We start from the raw sequence: 20,479 nt of genomic DNA, 5'->3' as shown, positions 1-20,479 counted from the left end.
CACACAACGATTCACATTGGCTAATGAACAATTACATTTGTTCAACACAACGAGTCACAAGGACTAATAAAAAAGGACAAATGGTTCACACAACGAGTCACATGGACTAATGAACAAGGGTAAATGGTTCACACAACGAGTCACATGGACTAATGAACAAGGACAAATGGTTCACAAAACGAGTCACAAGGACTAATGAACAAGGACAAATGGTTCACACAACGATTCACATTGGCTAATGAACAATTACAATTGTTCAACACAACGAACCACAAGGACTAATAAACAAGGATAAATGGTTCACACAACGAGTCACATTTACTAATAAACAAGGACAAATAGTTCACACAACGACTCACAAGGGCTAGTGAACAAGGACAAATGGTTCACACAACGAGTCACATGGACTAATGAACAAGGACAAATTGTTCACACAACGAGTCACATGGACTAATACACAAGAACAATAATTTAAACACAACGAGTCACAAGGACTAATGAACAAGGACAAATGGTTCACACAACGAGTCACAAGGACAAGTGAACAAGGACAAATGGATTACACAACGATTCACATTGGCTAATGAACAATTACAATTTTTCAACACAACGAACCTCAAGGACTAATAAACAAGGATAAATGGTTCACACAACGAGTCACATTTACTAATAAACAAGGACAAACAGTTCACACAACGACTCACAAGGGCTAATGAACAAGGACAAATGGTTCACACAACGAGTCACATTGGCTAATGAACAATTACAATTGTTCAACACAACGAGCCACAAGGACTAATAAACAAGGACAAATGGTTCACACAACGAGTCACATGGACTAATGAACAAGGACAAATGGTTCGGATAATCGAGTCACAAGGACTAATGAACAAGGACAAATGGTTCACACAACGACTCACATTGGCTAATGAACAATTACAATTGTTCAACACAACGAGTAACAAGGACTAATAAAACAGACAAATGGTTCACACAACGAGTCACATGGACTAATGAACAAGGACAAATGGTTCACACAATGACTCACATGGACTAATTAACAAGTACAATTGTTTAACACAACGAGTCACAAGGACAAATGAACAAGGGTAAATGGTTCACACAACGAGTCACATTTTCTAATAAACAAGGACAAATAGTTCACACAACGAGTCATAAGGGCTAATGAACAAGGATAAATGGTTCACACAACGAGTCACATGGACTAATGAACAAGGACAAATGGTTCACATAACGAGTCACAAGGACTAATGAACAAGGACAAATGGTTCACACGACGATTCACATTGGCTAATGAACAATTTCAATTGTTCAACATAACGAGCCACAAGGAATAATAAACAAGGACAAATGGTTCACATAACGAGTCACATGGACTAATGAACAAGTACAATTGTTTAACACAACGAGTCACAAGGACTAATGAACAAGGGTAAATGATTCACACAACGAGTCACATTTACTAATAAACAAGGACAAATAGTTCACACAACGACTCACAAGGGCTAATGAACAAGGACAAATGGTTCACACAACGAGTCACATTGGCTAATTAACAATTACAATTGTGCAACACAACGAGCCACAAGGACTAATAAACAAGGACAAATGGTTCATACAACGAGTCACATGGGCTAATGAACAAGTACAATTGTTTAACACAACGAGTCACAAGTACTAATGAACAAAGATAAATGGTTCACACAACAAGTAACATTTACTAATGATTAATTACAATTGTTCAACACAACGAGTCCTAAAGAGTAATAAACAAGGACAAATTGTTCACACAACGAGTCACCTGGACTAATGCACAAGAACAATTGTTTAACACAATGAGTCACAAGGACTAATGAACAAAGACAAACGGTTCATACAACGAGTCACAAGGACTAATGAACAAGGACAAATGGTTCACACAACGAGTCACATGGACTAATGAACAATTAAAGTTGTTCAACACAACGAGCCACAAGGACTAAAAACAAGGACAAATGGTTCACACAACGAGTCACATGGACTAATGAACAAGTACAATTGTTTAACACAACGACTCACAAGGGCTAATGAACAAGGATAAATGGTTTACACAACGAGCCACATGGACTAATGAACAAGGGCAAATGGTTCACATAACGAGTCACAAGGACTAATGAACAAGGACAAATGGTTCACACAACGATTCACATTGGCTAATGAACAATTACATTTGTTCAACACAACGAGTCACAAGGACTAATAAAAAAGGACAAATGGTTCACACAACGAGTCACATGGACTAATGAACAAGGGTAAATGGTTCACACAACGAGTCACATTTTCTAATAAACAAGGACAAATAGTTCACACAACGAGTCATAAGGGCTAATGAACAAGGATAAATGGTTCACACAACGAGTCACATGGACTAATGAACAAGGACAAATGGTTCACATAACGAGTCACAAGGACTAATGAACAAGGACAAATGGTTCACACGACGATTCACATTGGCTAATGAACAATTTCAATTGTTCAACATAACGAGCCACAAGGACTAATAAACAAGGACAAATGGTTCACACAACGAGTCACATGGACTAATGAACAAGTACAATTGTTTAACACAACGAGTCACAAGGACTAATGAACAAGGGTAAATGATTCACACAACGAGTCACATTTACTAATAAACAAAGACAAATAGTTCACACAACGAGTCATAAGGGCTAATGAACAAGTATAAATGGTTCACACAACGAGTCTCATGGACTAATGAACAAGGACAAATGGTTCACACACTGAGTCACAAGGATTAATGAACAAGGACAAATGGTTCACCAACGACTCACATTGGCTAATGAACAATTACAATTGTTCAACACAACGAGCCACAAGGTGATGCAGGAGCATGTTCGGAACAAGCAAATGAACTTCTTATTAGTCGAAATGTAACTCAACTAGTAAAAGGATTTGAGCTTGGATCGAGTAATGTGTTGATGCTAAAATGGGAAGGCATGGGAGCCGCATAACACGGCTCTGGGCTGCATATCACGGCTCCTAGGATAATTAGGATACACGGTTTCCTAAATCGTGTAGGAATAATAAGTTAGTTAATTACTATTTCTAATAAAGTTAGGAAAGCTAGATTTTCCTAATCCTAGTCAAATTAGAATACCCTAAATCTGATTGTATTCTAGTTTTTAGTATTTTAATTACTTTCCTAGTTAGTTTAGGAAAGGAGAATAATTTTCCTAGTTAGTTTAGGAAAGGGAAAGATAGCTTAATTTCCAAGTTAGGGTTTGGGTCGAATTGTGACCTCGTTTAGGAGTATATTAGGCCGTGTATGATCGAGAAGCATCATCGAATTTTCCAAAGCAATAAAATTGTTTACATTTGTGAGCATTATTCCGATTAGGTTTGCGAGCTTAATCTTTAGATCTTCCTTGCGAGGTTGATTGCGTGAATCTGCGTTTGACACCTTGCGAGGTTAGGACTAGGAATTCACCATACTATCCAATTACATTCATAATCACGAAATAATCAGTCCAAACAACACAATTTCCGCTGCAAATTTACCAATTACCACGACATACACAATCTCGAAATAACAAACTCAACCGAACAGTTCAACGATCCGTTCAATCTCGTTTTTCCATCTTGTTTTACATCAAATTGGTTACCGAGCTAAGTTCGATTTATTCCTTAATAGATCTGTCTTGGGACGTCGCTAATCATGGTTAAAGACGGTGAAGAAGGTCCGAAAACATGGGAAGATGGTCATAACGAGCTGAAGTTGGAGATGGCTCAGATGGCTTATGTGTTAAAAAATATAGCAAGCATGTTGAAGGCTAAAGAGAAGAAAAAAGAATCGGACACTCCATCCGAATCTGAAGAAGAGGACGAGCAGCCAAAGAGGAAGTCAAAAAATAAGAACGATGATGATCGAGGTTTAAAACTCGATATTCCTGACTTTGATGGCGAGATGGATCCGGAAAAATTTCTGGATTGGGTAAGACAAGCTGAAAGGGTTTTCGAGTATAAAGAATACGATGACAAGAAGCAATTTAAAGTTGCAATCTTGAAGCTTACAAAGTATGCATCTTTATGGTACGAAAATCTGAAAAAACAAAGGAGAAAGGAAGGCAAGGACAAGATCGAATCTTGGATCAAATTAAAGAAGCACTTGATGAGACGATTCCTGCCAAGGGATTATGAACAAGATAACTACTTAAAGCTCCAATCTTTAGAGCAAGGAAGCATGACGGTGATCGAATACATCAAAGAATTCGAGAAGATGTCGATTGTATGCGATCTTGAGGAGAAAGAAGAGCTAAGGGTGGCGAGATTCATCAAGGGCCTAACACCCGCAATTGCTAAAAGAGTCGAGATCCAGAATTATGAAGGTTTTAATGATGTGTGTCGATTAGCATGGAAGTTCGAGAAACATGATAAGGCACAAAAACCTCATGCTTACTCCAAGGGACAAAGTTCGGGAACGAATTCATATTCCAGGCCAGCTCCTAGCAAGGCTAAAGAAATCCCGAAAGAAGAACCCAAGGACAAAGGAAAGGGTGTTGCCGAGCCAAAGGGGAGTTCTTTGAGACGTTGCTTCAAGTGTCAAGGCTATGGACATATAGCAAACGAATGTCCTCAGAAACGAGCCCTAACAGCTCAAGAATTATGTGATTTGATCCCCGTATTTGTCACGCCGAGGAAGAAACAGTCAAGGAATGTTGAAACTGATGGTGAAGGATTAGTCTATGATTTGGATCCGTTGAGTGACGAGGAGTGTTTAGTGTTTGCGTAATTTGCATATGGAAACGGTTCAAATGAGAATGAACAACGGGAGCAAATCTTCCATACTCGGTGCAAGGTAAACCGTAAAATTTGCAATCTTATTATTGATAGTGGGTCGTGTGCTAATGTAGTAGCAAGGGACCTTGTTGATGAACTAAAATTGCAAACTAAAGATCGAGTTAAACCATATAAATTACATTGGCTGAATGGGGAGAATGGGATTCAAGTTAAGAAACAGGCCTTAGTTTCGTTGAGTTTAGGACCCTATACTGATGAGGTGTGGTGCGATATAATTCCTATGAATGCATGCCACATTCTATTGGGTAGGCCTTGGCAATTCGATAGAAAGGTTGAACATGACGGGAGAGCCAATGTGTATAGCGTGATGAAGGGTAATGTGAGATATAATCTGAAACCTATGTCACCTAATAAGATTAAAGAGTCTAAAACAAAGAAGGGGAGTATGTTTATGGAGGCTCGGGAGGTTGAAGAGGCTTTAGCTCGTGGAAAACGAACTTATGTGCTGCTGGTTCGTGAATTGGGGTCCGTTGGTGTGTGTGATGACCGTGGGGTACAGGAGCTATTAGAAGAGTTCCGGGATGTGTTTCCGGATGAGTTACCGGATGGGTTACCTCCTTTACGTGGTATTGAACACCAAATAGATCTGATTCCGGGGGCGGCATTGCCTAATAAGCCGGCCTATCGTTGTAATCCAGAGGAAGCAAAGGAGTTGCAGAGACAAGTCCAAGAATTGATAGATAGAGGATATGTTCAAGAGAGTTTAAGTCCTTGTGCGGTGCCTGCGTTATTAGTGCCAAAGAAGGAAGGGACTTGGAGAATGTGCATTGATAGTAGAGCGGTGAATAACATTACAATCAAATATCGCTTTCCTATGCCAAGACTTGATGATATGCTTGACGAACTTTCTGGTTCGTGTGTCTTTTCTAAACTGGATTTGAGGAGTGGCTACCATCAAATGAGGATTCGAGAAGGGGATGAGTGGAAGACCGCGTTTAAAACGAAGCAAGGATTATATGAATGGCTTGTGATGCCGTTTGGGTTGTGCAATGCTCCTAGTTCGTTTATGAGGTTGATGAATGAAGTGTTAAGGCCGTTCCTTAACAAATTTGTGGTGGTCTATCTTGACGACATCCTGATTTATAGCAAAGATGAAGAGTCGCACAAACGACATTTGCGAGCTGTGTTTGAAGTGTTGCGAGATCAGAAGCTTTATGGTAAGTTGGAAAAATGTACTTTTATGGTCTCAAGTGTTGTCTTTCTTGGTTATATTGTGGGAAAAGACGGAGTAAGTATGGACCCATCCAAGGTCGATGCTATTCAAGCCTGGCCGATTCAAAATCAACTACAGAGGTGCGAAGCTTTCATGGTTTAGCATCATTTTATAGACGGTTCATCCAGGGTTTTAGCTCGATTGTGGCTCCAATTACAGAGCTAACCAAGAAGGGAGAGTTCGTGTGGACTAACAGCGCCCAAAAGGCGTTTGAAGAGGTAAAACGCAAGCTATGCTCCTGGACTGTTTTTAGCACTACCTGATTTTAATAAATTGTTTGAAGTCGAGTGTGATGCAAGTGGTGTTGGGATTGGTGCCGTGTTATTACAAGAAAAGAGACCTATTGCATATTTCAAATGAGAAATTAAACGGTGCAAGGTTGAACTATTCAACTTATGACAAGGAGTTTTATGCAATCGTGAGAGCATTGGACCATTGGAGTCATTATCTGCGTCCGAAGCCGTTTATTTTACATTCTGATCACGAGGCTCTTAAACACATCCATGGACAACAAAAGTTAAATCAAAGACATGCCAAATGGGTAGAATTCTTGCAATCATTCACGTTTTCTTCAAAGTACAAGACGGGAAGTTCTAATGTCGTGGCTGATGCATTATCACGAAGGCATTCATTGTTGATTGAGTTGGATGCAAGGATTCTTGGTTTCGAACATATCAAGGAACCGTACAAGTCGATCCAGAATTTTCAAAAGAAATCATTGATCCAACAAGTTTGTATACTGTTCAGGATGGCTATCTTTTCAAAGGTAATCGGCTATGCATTCCGAATGGGTCGATTAGGGAGTTGTTGGTACGAGAAGCTCATGGCGGGGCTATTCTTTGGACACTTTGGAGTTAACAAGACGAGTGACATCCTAAGTGAACATTTCTACTGGCCGAGAATGAATAAGGACGTGCAAGAGATCGTGGCGAAATGTGTGGTATGTCAAAAGGCTAAGAGCACGTTCACCAAGGGCTTGTATACACCTCTGCCCCTGCACTGTACAGCCATGGAATGAGGTAAGCATGGATTTTATCCTTGGTTTGCCGAGAACTCAAAGGGGTAAGGACTCGATTATGGTGGTAGTTGATCGATTCTCGAAGATGGCGCATTTTATTCCGTGTCACAAGACTGATGATGCAACTAAAGTGGCTGATTTGTACTATAGAGAGATCGTTCGATTACATGGAATACCTCTTACTATTGTTTCAGATCGAGATGTGAAGTTTCTTAGTTACTTAAGAAAACGTTATGGCGTTTGATTGGGACTAAGCTTCTTTTCAAGACATCACACCATCCACAAACAGACGGTCAGACCGAGGTAACCAACCGTACTCTAGGGAGTCTATTGCGAGGATTGGTTAGTAAAAGCACAAAGGATTGGGATATCAAATTGGCGCATGCTGAATTCGCTTATAATCGTACACCATCAATGACGACATGACGAGCTCCATTCGAGATTGTCTATGGCGTGAATCCATACCTGCCAATCGATTTAGTGCCCATTCCAAAGAAAGATGTGTTAAGTTTTGAAGCCAAAGAAAGACAAGCGGCATTTCTCCGAGTATGTGAACAAGTTCGAGCTCAAATTGAGAAGGCAAATGCTAAATACAAAGAGAAGGCTAATAAACATCGAAAGCAGCCTGTTTTCAAGGAGGGTGATCTTGTGTGGTTACATTTGAGGAAGGAACGATTTCCATCCAAAAGGAAGAATAAGTTGATGCCACGAGCAGATGGTCCATTCAAGATCCTCGAATGTTATGGTTCTAATGCATACAAGCTGGAGTTGCCGAGTGAATATGGTGGGGTGAGCGCGACATTTAATGTAGGCGACCTATCACCGTATCTAGAAGACGAGGATTTGAGGGCAAATTCTCAAAAAGAAGGAGAGAATGATGCAGGAGCATGTTCGGAACAAGCAAATGAACTTCTTATTAGTCGAAATGTAACTCAACTAGTAAAAGGATTTGAGCTTGGATCGAGTAATGTGTTGATGCTAAAATGGGAAGGCATGGGAGCCGCATAACACGGCTCTGGGCTGCATATCACGGCTCCTAGGATAATTAGGATACACGGTTTCCTAAATCGTGTAGGAATAATAAGTTAGTTAATTACTATTTCTAATAAAGTTAGGAAAGCTAGATTTTCCTAATCCTAGTCAAATTAGAATACCCTAAATCTGATTGTATTCTAGTTTTTAGTATTTTAATTACTTTCCTAGTTAGTTTAGGAAAGGAGAATAATTTTCCTAGTTAGTTTAGGAAAGGGAAAGATAGCTTAATTTCCAAGTTAGGGTTTGGGTCGAATTGTGACCTCGTTTAGGAGTATATTAGGCCGTGTATGATCGGAGAGAAGCATCATCGAATTTTCCAAAGAATAAAATTGTTTACATTTGTGAGCATTACTCTGATTAGGTTTGCGAGCTTAATCTTTAGATCTTCCTTGCGAGGTTGATTGCGTGAATCTGCGTTTGACACCTTGCGAGGTTAGGACTAGGAATTCACCATACTATCCAGTTACATTCATAATCACGAAATAATCAGTCCAAACAACACAATTTCCGCTGCAAATTTACCAATTACCACGACATACACAATCTCAGAAATAACAAACTCAACCGAACAGTTCAACGATCTGTTCAATCTCGTTTTTCCATACTGTTTTACATCACAAGGACTAATAAAAAAGGACAAATGGTTCACACAACGAGTCACATGGACTAATGAACAAGTACAATTGTTTAACACAACGAGTCACAAGGACTAATGAACAAGGGTAAATGGTTCACACAACGAGTCATATTTACTAATAAACAAGGACAAATAGTTCACATAACGAGTCATAAGGGCTAATGAACAAGGATAAATGGTTCACACAACGAGTCACATGGACTAATGAACAAGGACAAATGGTTCACACACTGAGTCACAAGGACAAGTGAACAAGGACAAATGGATTACACAACGATTCACATTGGCTAATGAACAATTACAATTTTTCAACACAACGAACCTCAAGGACTAATAAACAAGGATAAATGGTTCACACAACGAGTCACATTTACTAATAAACAAGGACAAACAGTTCACACAACGACTCACAAGGGCTAATGAACAAGGACAAATGGTTCACACAACGAGTCACATTGGCTAATGAACAATTACAATTGTTCAACACAACGAGCCACAAGGACTAATAAATAAGGACAAATGGTTCACACAACGAGTCACATGTGCTAATGAACAAGTACAATTGTTTAACACAACGAGTCACAAGTACTAATGAACAAAGATAAATGGTTCACACAACAAGTCACATTTACTAATAAACAAGGACAAATAGTTCACACAACGACTCACAAGGGCTAATGAACAAGGACAAATGGTTCACACAACGAGTCACATTGGCTAATTAACAATTACAATTGTGCAACACAACGAGCCACAAGGACTAATAAACAAGGACAAATTGTTCACACAACGAGTCACCTGGACTAATGCACAAGAACAATTGTTTAACACAATGAGTCACAAGGACTAATGAACAAAGACAAACGGTTCATACAACGAGTCACAAGGACTAATGAACAAGGACAAATGGTTCACACAACGAGTCACATGGACTAATGAACAATTAAAGTTGTTCAACACAACGAGCCACAAGGACTAAAAACAAGGACAAATGGTTCACACAACGAGTCACATGGACTAATGAACAAGTACAATTGTTTAACATAACGACTCACAAGGGCTAATAAAAGAGGATAAATGGTTCACACAATGAGCCACATGGACTAATGAACAAGGGCAAATGGTTCAAATAACGAGTCACAAGGACTAATGAACAAGGACAAATGGTTCACACACCGAGCCATATGGACTAATGCACAAGAACAATTATTTAACACAACGAGTCACAAGGACTAATGAACAAGGACAAATGGTTCACACAACGAGTCATAAGGGCTAATGAACAAGGATAAATGGTTCACACAACGAGTCACATGGACTAATGAACAAGGACAAATGGTTCACAAACCGAGCCATATGGACTAATGCACAAGAACAATTATTTAACACAACGAGTCACAAGGACTAATGAACAAGGACAAATGGTTCACACAACGAGTCATAAGGGCTAATGAACAAGGATAAATGGTTCACACAACGAGTCACATGGACTAATGAACAAGGACAAATGGTTCACATAACGAGTCACAAGGACTAATGAACAAGGACAAATGGTTCACACAACGATTCACATTGGCTAATGAACAATTTCAATTGTTCAACATAACGAGCCACAAGGACTAATAAACAAGGACAAATGGTTCACACAACGAGTCACATGGACTAATGAACAAGTACAATTGTTTAACACAACGAGTCACAAGGACTAATGAACAAGGGTAAATGGTTCACACAACGAGTCACATTTACTAATAAACAAAGACAAATAGTTCACACAACGAGTCATAAGGGCTAATGAACAAGGATAAATGGTTCACACAACGAGTCACATGGACTAATGAACAAGGACAAATGGTTCACACACTGAGTCACAAGGACTAATGAACAAGGACAAATGGTTCACACAACGACTCACATTGGCTAATGAACAATTACAATTGTTCAACACAACGAGCCACAAGGACTAATAAACAAGGACAAATGGTTCACACAACGAGTCACATGGACTAATGAACAAGTACAATTGTTTAACACAACGAGTTACAAGGAGTAATGAACAAGGGTAAATGGTTCACACAACGAGTCATATTTACTAATAAACAAGGACAAATAGTTCACATAACGAGTCATCAGGGCTAATGAACAAGGATAAATGGTTCATACAATGAGTCACATGGACTAATTGATGTAAAACAGTATGAAAAAACGAGATTGAACAGATCGTTGAACTGTTCGTTCGAGTTTGCTATTTCTGAGATTGTATATGTCGTGACACTTGGTAAATTTGCAGCGGAAATTGTGTTGTTTGGACTGATTATTTCGTGATTATGAATGGAACTGGATAGTATGGTGAATTCCTAGTCCTAACCTCGCAAGGTGTCAAACGCAGATTCACGCAATCGACCTCGCAAGGAAGATCTAAAGATTAAGCTCGCAAACCTAATCAGAATAATGCTCACAAATGTAAACAATTTTTATTGCCGGAAATTCGAATGATGCTTCTCTGATCATACACGGCCTAATATACTCCTAAACGAGGTCACAATTCGACCCAAACCCTAACTTGGAAATTAAGCTATCTTTCCCTTTCCTAAACTAACTAGGAAAATTATTCTCCTTTCCTAAACTAACTAGGAAAGTAATTAAAATACTAAAAACTAGAATACAATCAGATTTAGGGTATTCTAATTTGACTAGGATTAGGAAAATCTAGCTTTCCTAACTTTATTAGAAATAGTAATTACCTAACTTATTATTCCTACACGATTTAGGAAACCGTGTATCCTAATTATCCTAGGAGCCGTGATATGCAGCCCAGAGCCGTGTTATGCGGCTCCCATGCCTTCCCATTTTAGCATCAACACATTTCTCGATCCAAGCTCAAATCCTTTTACTAGTTGAGTTACATTTCGACTAATAAGAAGTTCATTTGCTTGTTCCGAACATGCTCCTGCATCATTCTCTCCTTCTTTTTGAGAATTTGCCCTCAAATCCTCGTCTTCTAGATACGGTGATAGGTCGCCTACATTGAATGTCGCGCTCACCCCACCATATTCACTCGGCAACTCCAGCTTGTATGCATTAGAACCATAACATTCGAGGATCTTGAATGGACCATCTGCTCGCGGCATCAACTTATTCTTCCTTTTAGATGGAAATCGTTCCTTTCTCAAATGTAACCACACAAGATCACCCTCCTTGAAAACAGGCTGCTTTCGATGTTTATTAGCCTTCTCTTTGTATTTAGCATTTGCCTTCTCAATTTGAGCTCGAACTTGCTCACATACTCGGAGAAATGCAGCTTGTCTTTCTTTGGCTTCAAAACTTAACACATCTTTCTTTGGAATGGGCACTAAATCGATTGGCAGGTATGGATTCACGCCATAGACAATCTCGAATGGAGCTCGTCCTGTCGTCATTGATGGTGTACGATTATAAGCAAATTCAAAGATGCGCCAATTTGATATCCCAATCCTTTGTGCTTTTACTAACCAATCCTCGCAATAGACTCCCTAGAGTACGGTTGGTTACTTCGGTCTGACCATCTGTTTGTGGATGGTGTGATGTACTGAAAAGAAGCTTAGTCCCCATCAAACGCCATAACGTTTTCCAGAAGTAACTAAGAAACTTCACATCTCGGTCTGAAACAATAGTAAGAGGTATTCCATGTAATCGAACGATCTCTCTATAGTACAAATCAGCCACTTTAGTTGCATCATCAGTCTTGTGACACGGAATAAAATGCGCCATCTTTGAGAATCGATCAACTACCACCATAATCGAGTCCTTACCCCTTTGAGTTCTCGGCAAACCAAGGATAAAATCCATGCTTACCTCATTCCATGGCTGTACAGTGCAGGCGGCAGAGGTGTATACAAGCCCTTGGTGAACGTGCTCTTAGCCTTTTGACATACCACACATTTCGCCACGATCTCTTGCACGTCCTTATTCATTCTCGGCCAGTAGAAATGTTCACTTAGGATGTCACTCGTCTTGTTAACTCCAAAGTGTCCAAAGAATAGCCCCGCCATGAGCTTCTCGTATCAACAACTCCCTAATCGACCCATTCGGAATGCATAGCCGATTACCCTTGAAGAGATAGCCATCCTGAACAATGATACAAACCTGTTGGATCAATGATTTCCTTTGAAAATTCTGGATCAGACTTGTACAGTTCCTTGATATGTTCGAAACCAAGAATCCTCGCATCCAACTCAATCAATAATGAATGCCTTCGTGATAATGCATCAGCCACGACATTAGAACTTCCCGTCTTGTACTTTGAAGAAAACGTGAATGATTGCAAAAATTCTACCCATTTGGCATGTCTTTGATTTAACTTTTGTCATGTCCATGGATGTGCTTAAGAGCCTCGTGATCAGAATGTAAAATAAACGGCTTTGGACGCAGATAATGACTCCAATGATCCAATGCTCTCACGATTGCATAAAACTCCTTGTCATAAGTTGAATAGTTCAACCTTGCACCGTTTAATTTCTCATTGAAATATGCAATAGGCCTCTTTTCTTGTATTAACACGGCACCAATTCCAACACCACTTGCATCACACTCGACTTCAAACAATTTATTAAAATCAGGTAGTGCTAAAACAGTCCGAGCATAGCTTGCGTTTTACCTCTTCAAACGCCTTTTGGGCGCTGTTAGTCCACACGAACTCTCCCTTCTTGGTTAGCTCTGTAATTGGAGCCACAATCGAGCTAAAACCCTGGATGAACCGTCTATAAAATGATGCTAAACCATGAAAGCTTCGCACCTCGTAGTTGATTTCGAACTGGCCAGGCTTGAATAGCATCGACCTTGGATGGGTCCATACTTACTCCGTCTTTTCCCACAATATAACCAAGAAAGATAACACTTGAGACCATAAAAGTACATTTTTCCAACTTACCATAAAGCTTCGATCTCGCAACACTTCAAACACACAGCTCGCAAAATGTCGTTTGTGCGACTCTTCATCTTTGCTATAAATCAGGATGTCGTCAAGATAGACCACCACAAATTTGTTAAGGAACGGCCTTAACACTTCATTCATCAACCTCATAAACGAACTAGGAGCATTGCACAATCCAAACGGCATCACAAGCCATTCATATAATCCTTGCTTCGTTTTAAACGCGGTCTTCCACTCATCCCCTTCTCGAATCCTCATTTGATGGTAGCCACTCCTCAAATCCAATTTAGAAAAGACACACGAACCAGAAAGTTCGTCAAGCATATCATCAAGTCTTGGCATAGGAAAGCGATATTTGATTGTAATGTTATTCACCGCTCTACTATCAATGCACATTCTCCAAGTCCCTTCCTTCTTTGGCACTAATAACGCAGGCACCGCACAAGGACTTAAACTCTCTTGAACGTATCCTCTATCTATCAATTCTTGGACTTGTCTCTGTAACTCCTTTGCTTCCTCCGGATTACAACGATAGGCCGGCTTATTAGGCAATGCCGCCCCTGGAATCAGATCTATTTGGTGTTCAATACCACGTAAAGGAGGTAACCCATCCGGTAATTCATCCGGAAACACATCCCGGAACTCTTCTAATAGCTCCTGTACCCCACGGTCATTACACACACCAACGGACCCTAATTCACGAACCATCAGCACATAAGTTCGTTCTCCACGAGCTAAAGCTTCCTCAACCTCCCGAGCCTCCATAAACATACTCCCCCTCTTTGTTTTAAACTCTTTAATCTTGTTAGGTGACATAGGTTTCAGATTATATCTCACATTACCCTTCATCACGCTATACACATTGGCTCTCCCGTCATGTTCAACCTTTCTATCGAATTGCCAAGGCCTACCCAACAGAATGTGGCATGCATTCATAGGAATTATATCGCACCACACCTCATCAGTATAGGGTCCTAAACTCAACGAAACTAAGGCTTGTTTCTTAACTTGAATCCCATTCTCCCCATTCAGCCAATGCAATTTATATGGTTTAACTCGGTCTTTAGTTTGCAATTTTAGTTCATCAACAAGGTCCCTTGCTACTACATTAGCACACGATCCACTATCAATAATAAGATTGCAAATTTTACGGTTTACCTTGCACCGAGTATGGAAGATTTGCTCCCGTTGTTCATTCTCAGCTGAACCCGTTTCCATATGCAAATTACGCAGCACTAAGCACTCCTCGTTACTCAACGGATCCAAATCATAGACTATTCCTTCACCATCAGTTTCAACACTCCCTTGGACTGTTTCTTCCTCTGGCGTGACAAATACGGGAATCAAATCACATAATTCTTGAGCTGTTAGGGCTCGTTTCTGAGGACATTCGTTTGCTATATGTCCATAGCCTTGACACTTGAAGCAACGTCTCAAAGAACTCCCCTTTGGCTCGGCAACACCCTTTCCTTTGTCCTTGGGTTCTTCTTTCGGGATTTCTTTAGCCTTGCTAGAGCTCGCCTGGAATATGAATTCGTTCCCGAACTTTGTCCCTTGGAATAGGCATGAGGTTTTTGTGCCTTATCATGTTTCTCGAACTTCCATGCTAATCGACACACATCATTAAAACCTTCATAATTCTGGATCTCGACTCTTTTAGCAATTGCGGGTGTTAGGCCCTTGATGAATCTCGCCACCCTTAGCTCTTCTTTCTCCTCAAGATCGCATACAATCGACATCTTCTCGAATTCTTTGATGTATTCAGTCACCGTCATGCTTCCTTGCTCTAAAGATTGGAGCTTTAAGTAGTTATCTTGTTCATAATCCCTTGGCAGGAATTGTCTCATCAAGTGCTTCTTTAATTTGATCCAAGACTCGATCTTGTCTTTGCCTTCCTTTCTTCTTTGTTTTTTCAGATTTTCGTACCATAAAGATGCATACTTTGTAAGTTTCAAGATTGCAACTTTAAATTGCTTCTTGTCATCGTATTCTTTATACTCAAAACCCTTTCACTTGTCTTACCCAATCCAGAAATTTTTCCGGATCCATCTCGCCATCAAAGTCAGGAATATCGAGTTTTAAACCCCGATCATCATCGTTCTTATTTTTTGACTTCCTCTTTGGCTTCTCGTCCTCTTCTTCAGATTCGGATGGAGTGTCCGATTCTTTTTTCTTCTCTTTAGCCTTCAACATGCTTGCTATATTTTTCAACACATAAGCCATCTGAGCCATCTCCAATTTCAGCTCGTTATGACCATCTTCCCATGTTTTCGGACCTTCTTCACCGTCTTTAACCATGATTAGCAATGTCCCAAGACAGATCTATTAAGGAATAAATCTGAACTTAGCTCTGGTAACCAATTTGATGTAAAACAGTATGAAAAAACGAGATTGAACAGATCGTTGAACTGTTCGTTCGAGTTTGCTATTTCTGAGATTGTATATGTCGTGACACTTGGTAAATTTGCAGCGGAAATTGTGTTGTTTGGACTGATTATTTCGTGATTATGAATGGAACTGGATAGTATGGTGAATTCCTAGTCCTAACCTCGCAAGGTGTCAAACGCAGATTCACGCAATCGACCTCGCAAGGAAGATCTAAAGATTAAGCTCGCAAACCTAATCAGAATAATGCTCACAAATGTAAACAATTTTTATTGCCGGAAATTCGAATGATGCTTCTCTGATCATACACGGCCTAATATACTCCTAAACGAGGTCACAATTCGACCCAAACCCTAACTTGGAAATTAAGCTATCTTTCCCTTTCCTAAACTAACTAGGAAAATTATTCTCCTTTCCAAAACTAACTAGGAAAGTAATTAAAATACTAAAAACTAGAATACAATCAGATTTAGGGTATTCTAATTTGACTAGGATTAGGAAAATCTAGCTTTCCTAACTTTATTAGAAATAGTAATTACCTAACTTATTATTCCTACACGATTTAGGAAACCGTGTATCCTAATTATCCTAGGAGCCGTGATATGCAGCCCAGAGCCGTGTTATGCGGCTCCCATGCCTTCCCATTTTAGCATCAACACATTTCTCGATCCAAGCTCAAATCCTTTTACTAGTTGAGTTACATTTCGACTAATAAGAAGTTCATTTGCTTGTTCCGAACATGCTCCTGCATCACTAATGAACAAGGACAAATCGTTCACACACTGAGTCACAAGGACTAATGAACAAAGATAAATGGTTCACACAACGAGTCACATTTACTAATGATTAATTACAATTGTTCAACACAACGAGTCACAAAGACTAATAAACAAGGACAAATGGTTCACAAACCGAGCCATATGGACTAATGCTCAAGAACAATTATTTAACACAACGAGTCACAAGGACTAATGAACAAGGACAAATGGTTCACACAACGAGTCACAAGGACTAGTGAACAAGGACAAATGGTTCACACAACGATTCACATTTGCTAATGAACAATTATAATTGTTCAACACAACGAAACACAAAGACTAATAAACAAGGACAAATTGTTCACACAACGAGCCATATGGACTAATGCACAAGAACAATTGTTTAACACAACAAATCACAAGGACTAATGAACAAGGACAAATAGTTCACACAACGACTCACAAGCGCTAATGAACAAGGACAAATGGTTCACACAACGAGTCACATGGACTAATGAACAAGGACAAATGGTTCACACAACGAGTCACAAGGACTAACGAACAAGGACAAATGGTTCACACAACGATTCACATTGGCTAATGAACAATTACAATTTTTCAACACAACGAACCACAAGGACTAATAAACAAGGATAAATGGTTCACACAACGAGTCACATTTACTAATAAACAAGGACAAATAGTTCACACAACGACTCACAAGGGCTAATGAACATGGACAAATGGTTCACACAACGAGACACATTGGCTAATGAACAATTACAATTGTTCAACACAACGAGCCACAAGGACTAATAAACAAGCACTACTACAAAAAACGATATAGACATCACTCAATATGCATCCGAGATTTTAAAAAAACAGATGCATAAATATAGACATCCGAGATTTGTAAAAAACAGATGCCTATACTATTTAATATACATCAGTGATTTTAGAAAACTGAGGTCTATTAAAATGGATTTTAAAGGACATGGGATATTAAAATATATGATGTCCATTTAATTTCCCAGGTAACTTTAAATCCACAACCCAACACTCTAGAACATTATAGAAAATTCATAATTGAACATTTACCCTATATTCCCAAATCCCAAATCACTCTTCTTCTTCCCTCATTTTCCAAATCCGCCTCCACCACCTCCACAACCAGTCAACCACCATCCCGCCACTTTCCGCACCAACCGCCCCACCAGCGCATTATCCTCGAGAAGACGTGTCGCCCATCATTGTTGTTAGTCCATGTTTGCCGGTCAGAGTATCGTTTCAGTCACTATCGCACCGCCATCAGTTACCACCAAAATGTAATTGCTACAACTCTCATATTTACTTTGTTGATTATAGTTTTAAGGTTGAATTGTGGAAATTCATTTATTAGGGTTTTGATTTTAACATCTATTATCGTTTTTGTTGGTGCCAAATATTTTGATGTCTCTCATTATTTGTTGCATTGAGTAGATTGGATCGCAGTGTTGAAGGAAATGTAGATCTATATACATATTTAACATACTCATATATGTCTAATTAATTTGTCATAAATTAAAACGGATCTTATGCATGCAAACAATATAATAAAATAGAGGGGAAATCATGTCCTTACATTGAAGTATTTCGGTTTAGAGGGCACAAGAGAGATCACCTTTCTCTACTTGTTCTTGAGCTTTTCCAATGGAAGAACAAAGATCTAAGTGTAAGATCTCTCCCTATGTATAATACCCAAGGCTCCTCTTAATTAAATTAATATTACAAATACTAGTTATAATATTAATTCTTAGTAGAAAATTGAACCAAAAATATTTATAAACACTTAAGTATTTTCGGTTTGGATGAGAGATAAAGAGAGGATTTTATTTCTCTAGAAAACTTATATTTTGGATGAGTTGAATGAATGAATACACTAAAACATTTTAGTGTTATTAGGTGAAAATTATTAGAAAAACAATGATGGCATTGTTCTTCTCCAAACCGTGTAAGAGGAGGACATAAGGGGAGCCAATGCATGAAGAAATTGTTCTTCACAAGGAACAATAGGTATGCATGGCTAGGGTTGCCTTTAATCATTGTGTTTTCCACTAATTACACACAACTTATAATTTAGCTAAAACACCTTCTAATTTTCGGCCCTTTGCATAATATGGTGTCCATATTATTTTTGTCAATTGTCTATATGTTACATGTTACATGTCACATATATTTGTTCATGTATTTTTATCATATTAAAAATCAACGTATTAATAAAAATACGTCACACACAAAAATTGACTTAGTAATTTCATAATTACTTGTGCCAAAATATTTTACCAATTTATAAATCACAACTGATTGTATTTATAACAATTCATTCAATTTAATTGTTACATTAAACAATTTATTTCATCCGAGTAATGATACAATTCAATTACTCGACCGTATCATATTTAATCACATTTCAATTTGATACGTAAATTTTACTTCCAAAATCGTCCGTCAATTTTTTCAAGTAATTTAATTAACTCGTAACATTATACGATTAATTAAATAATCAATTAAGAGGGTTGCCCTTTAGGTATGACCTAGGGGATCAACTGATCACCACCGTCACACGACAAGAATGTCAAACTCTAGTCGACCAATCATTACCGATATATGTTGACCGGTTGACAAGAACAATATTACTTCCCAATTGTATTCATTTTAATGAGACTTAAACATGTGATCATCATGATCAACAGTCGTGATCGCATTATTGTCGGAGGACACATATTCCAACAATCTCCCACTTGTCCTCGACAAGTGTGCGTCACCAATTCTCTTGTCCTATTACTATATCCCACTCAATGCAAGGTGTCTTTCAGGTCGTACTTGCAAGTGATCATATCGAGAGTGGTTTCCTCGATCCGAGAATAACCGATTGACCGGATTTATCCACTCTGGATGCCATCCGAGCGTGGCCACGCATTTCCAATTCATTACTCCTCGAGTGGCCCCGAGATATTGTTATAACCCGACAAGGTGGACAATTCCTATCGCACTCATTCCTTCGACTAGCCACAGCCATCATAACCCAAAATATGCCCATTTGACCCCATTTACGAAGGTCGTAGTAACACAAATCAAAGTTAATCTGAAACTGTGCCATCTTAGGCGAATAGTCTTTAGTCAAAAGAATCGACTCATTTGAATACTATAGTAGCTCTCGCCACGACCAGGCTATATAAATTTGCCAGAACTCTATAAGCGGTCATTAGGCCCGACAAAATGTTCCTAACAGTCTGCCTATGTGATCGACTAGTCATCTCACATGACTGTATGGCACTTGAACTTGCCATCAATCGCCTCACACTCTAGTCACTTCGAGACGTCACCTCATATAAGTAACTATGGGCAAAAACAATGTTAATCCATGTTCACTTTAACGGGGTTCAATTGTCTCTACAACCCGTTTGGATATAACAATGTCCAAAGTGAGTTAATAATAACTCAAACGACAAAAGTCGACATCACACTCGGGTAGTCAATATCATATTACAACCTTGTGATGTTTATCATAAGTGTAAACACTTATTGATTGCAATAGAAGTTTAACATCTCATGTGTCCATGTGTTCAAACTTCTTACACTTGCAATTTCCTTCACATTCATG

At 39.0% G+C, this 20,479-nt stretch overlaps 2 protein-coding genes across 2 annotated transcripts; one reads left to right on the top strand and one right to left on the bottom strand.

Moving 5' to 3' along the window:
• Positions 1–3,736: 3,736 nt before the first annotated feature.
• LOC141602228 (uncharacterized) lies at positions 3,737–7,109 on the top strand. Its single transcript, XM_074422533.1, has 5 exons — positions 3,737–4,806; positions 4,912–5,640; positions 5,965–6,106; positions 6,220–6,309; positions 6,375–7,109. The coding sequence occupies exons 1-5, from the start codon at positions 3,737–3,739 to the stop codon at positions 7,107–7,109; spliced, it is 2,766 nt and encodes a 921-aa protein (XP_074278634.1).
• Positions 7,110–7,479: 370 nt separating this feature from the next.
• Positions 7,480–15,991, bottom strand: LOC141602227 (uncharacterized). The gene is made up of 7 exons (XM_074422532.1): positions 15,716–15,991; positions 15,313–15,492; positions 14,077–15,214; positions 13,222–13,355; positions 12,907–13,060; positions 11,766–12,190; positions 7,480–7,695 (listed from the first exon to the last, which is right to left on the bottom strand). The coding sequence occupies exons 1-7, from the start codon at positions 15,989–15,991 to the stop codon at positions 7,480–7,482; spliced, it is 2,523 nt and encodes an 840-aa protein (XP_074278633.1).
• Positions 15,992–20,479: the final 4,488 nt, after the last annotated feature.

This window comes from Silene latifolia, chromosome 9, assembly GCF_048544455.1.
Source record: "Silene latifolia isolate original U9 population chromosome 9, ASM4854445v1, whole genome shotgun sequence".
Lineage (NCBI taxonomy): Eukaryota > Viridiplantae > Streptophyta > Magnoliopsida > Caryophyllales > Caryophyllaceae > Silene > Silene latifolia.
Note: the sequence above shows the minus strand (reverse complement) of the source record. Positions and strands in the feature narration are given on the sequence as shown.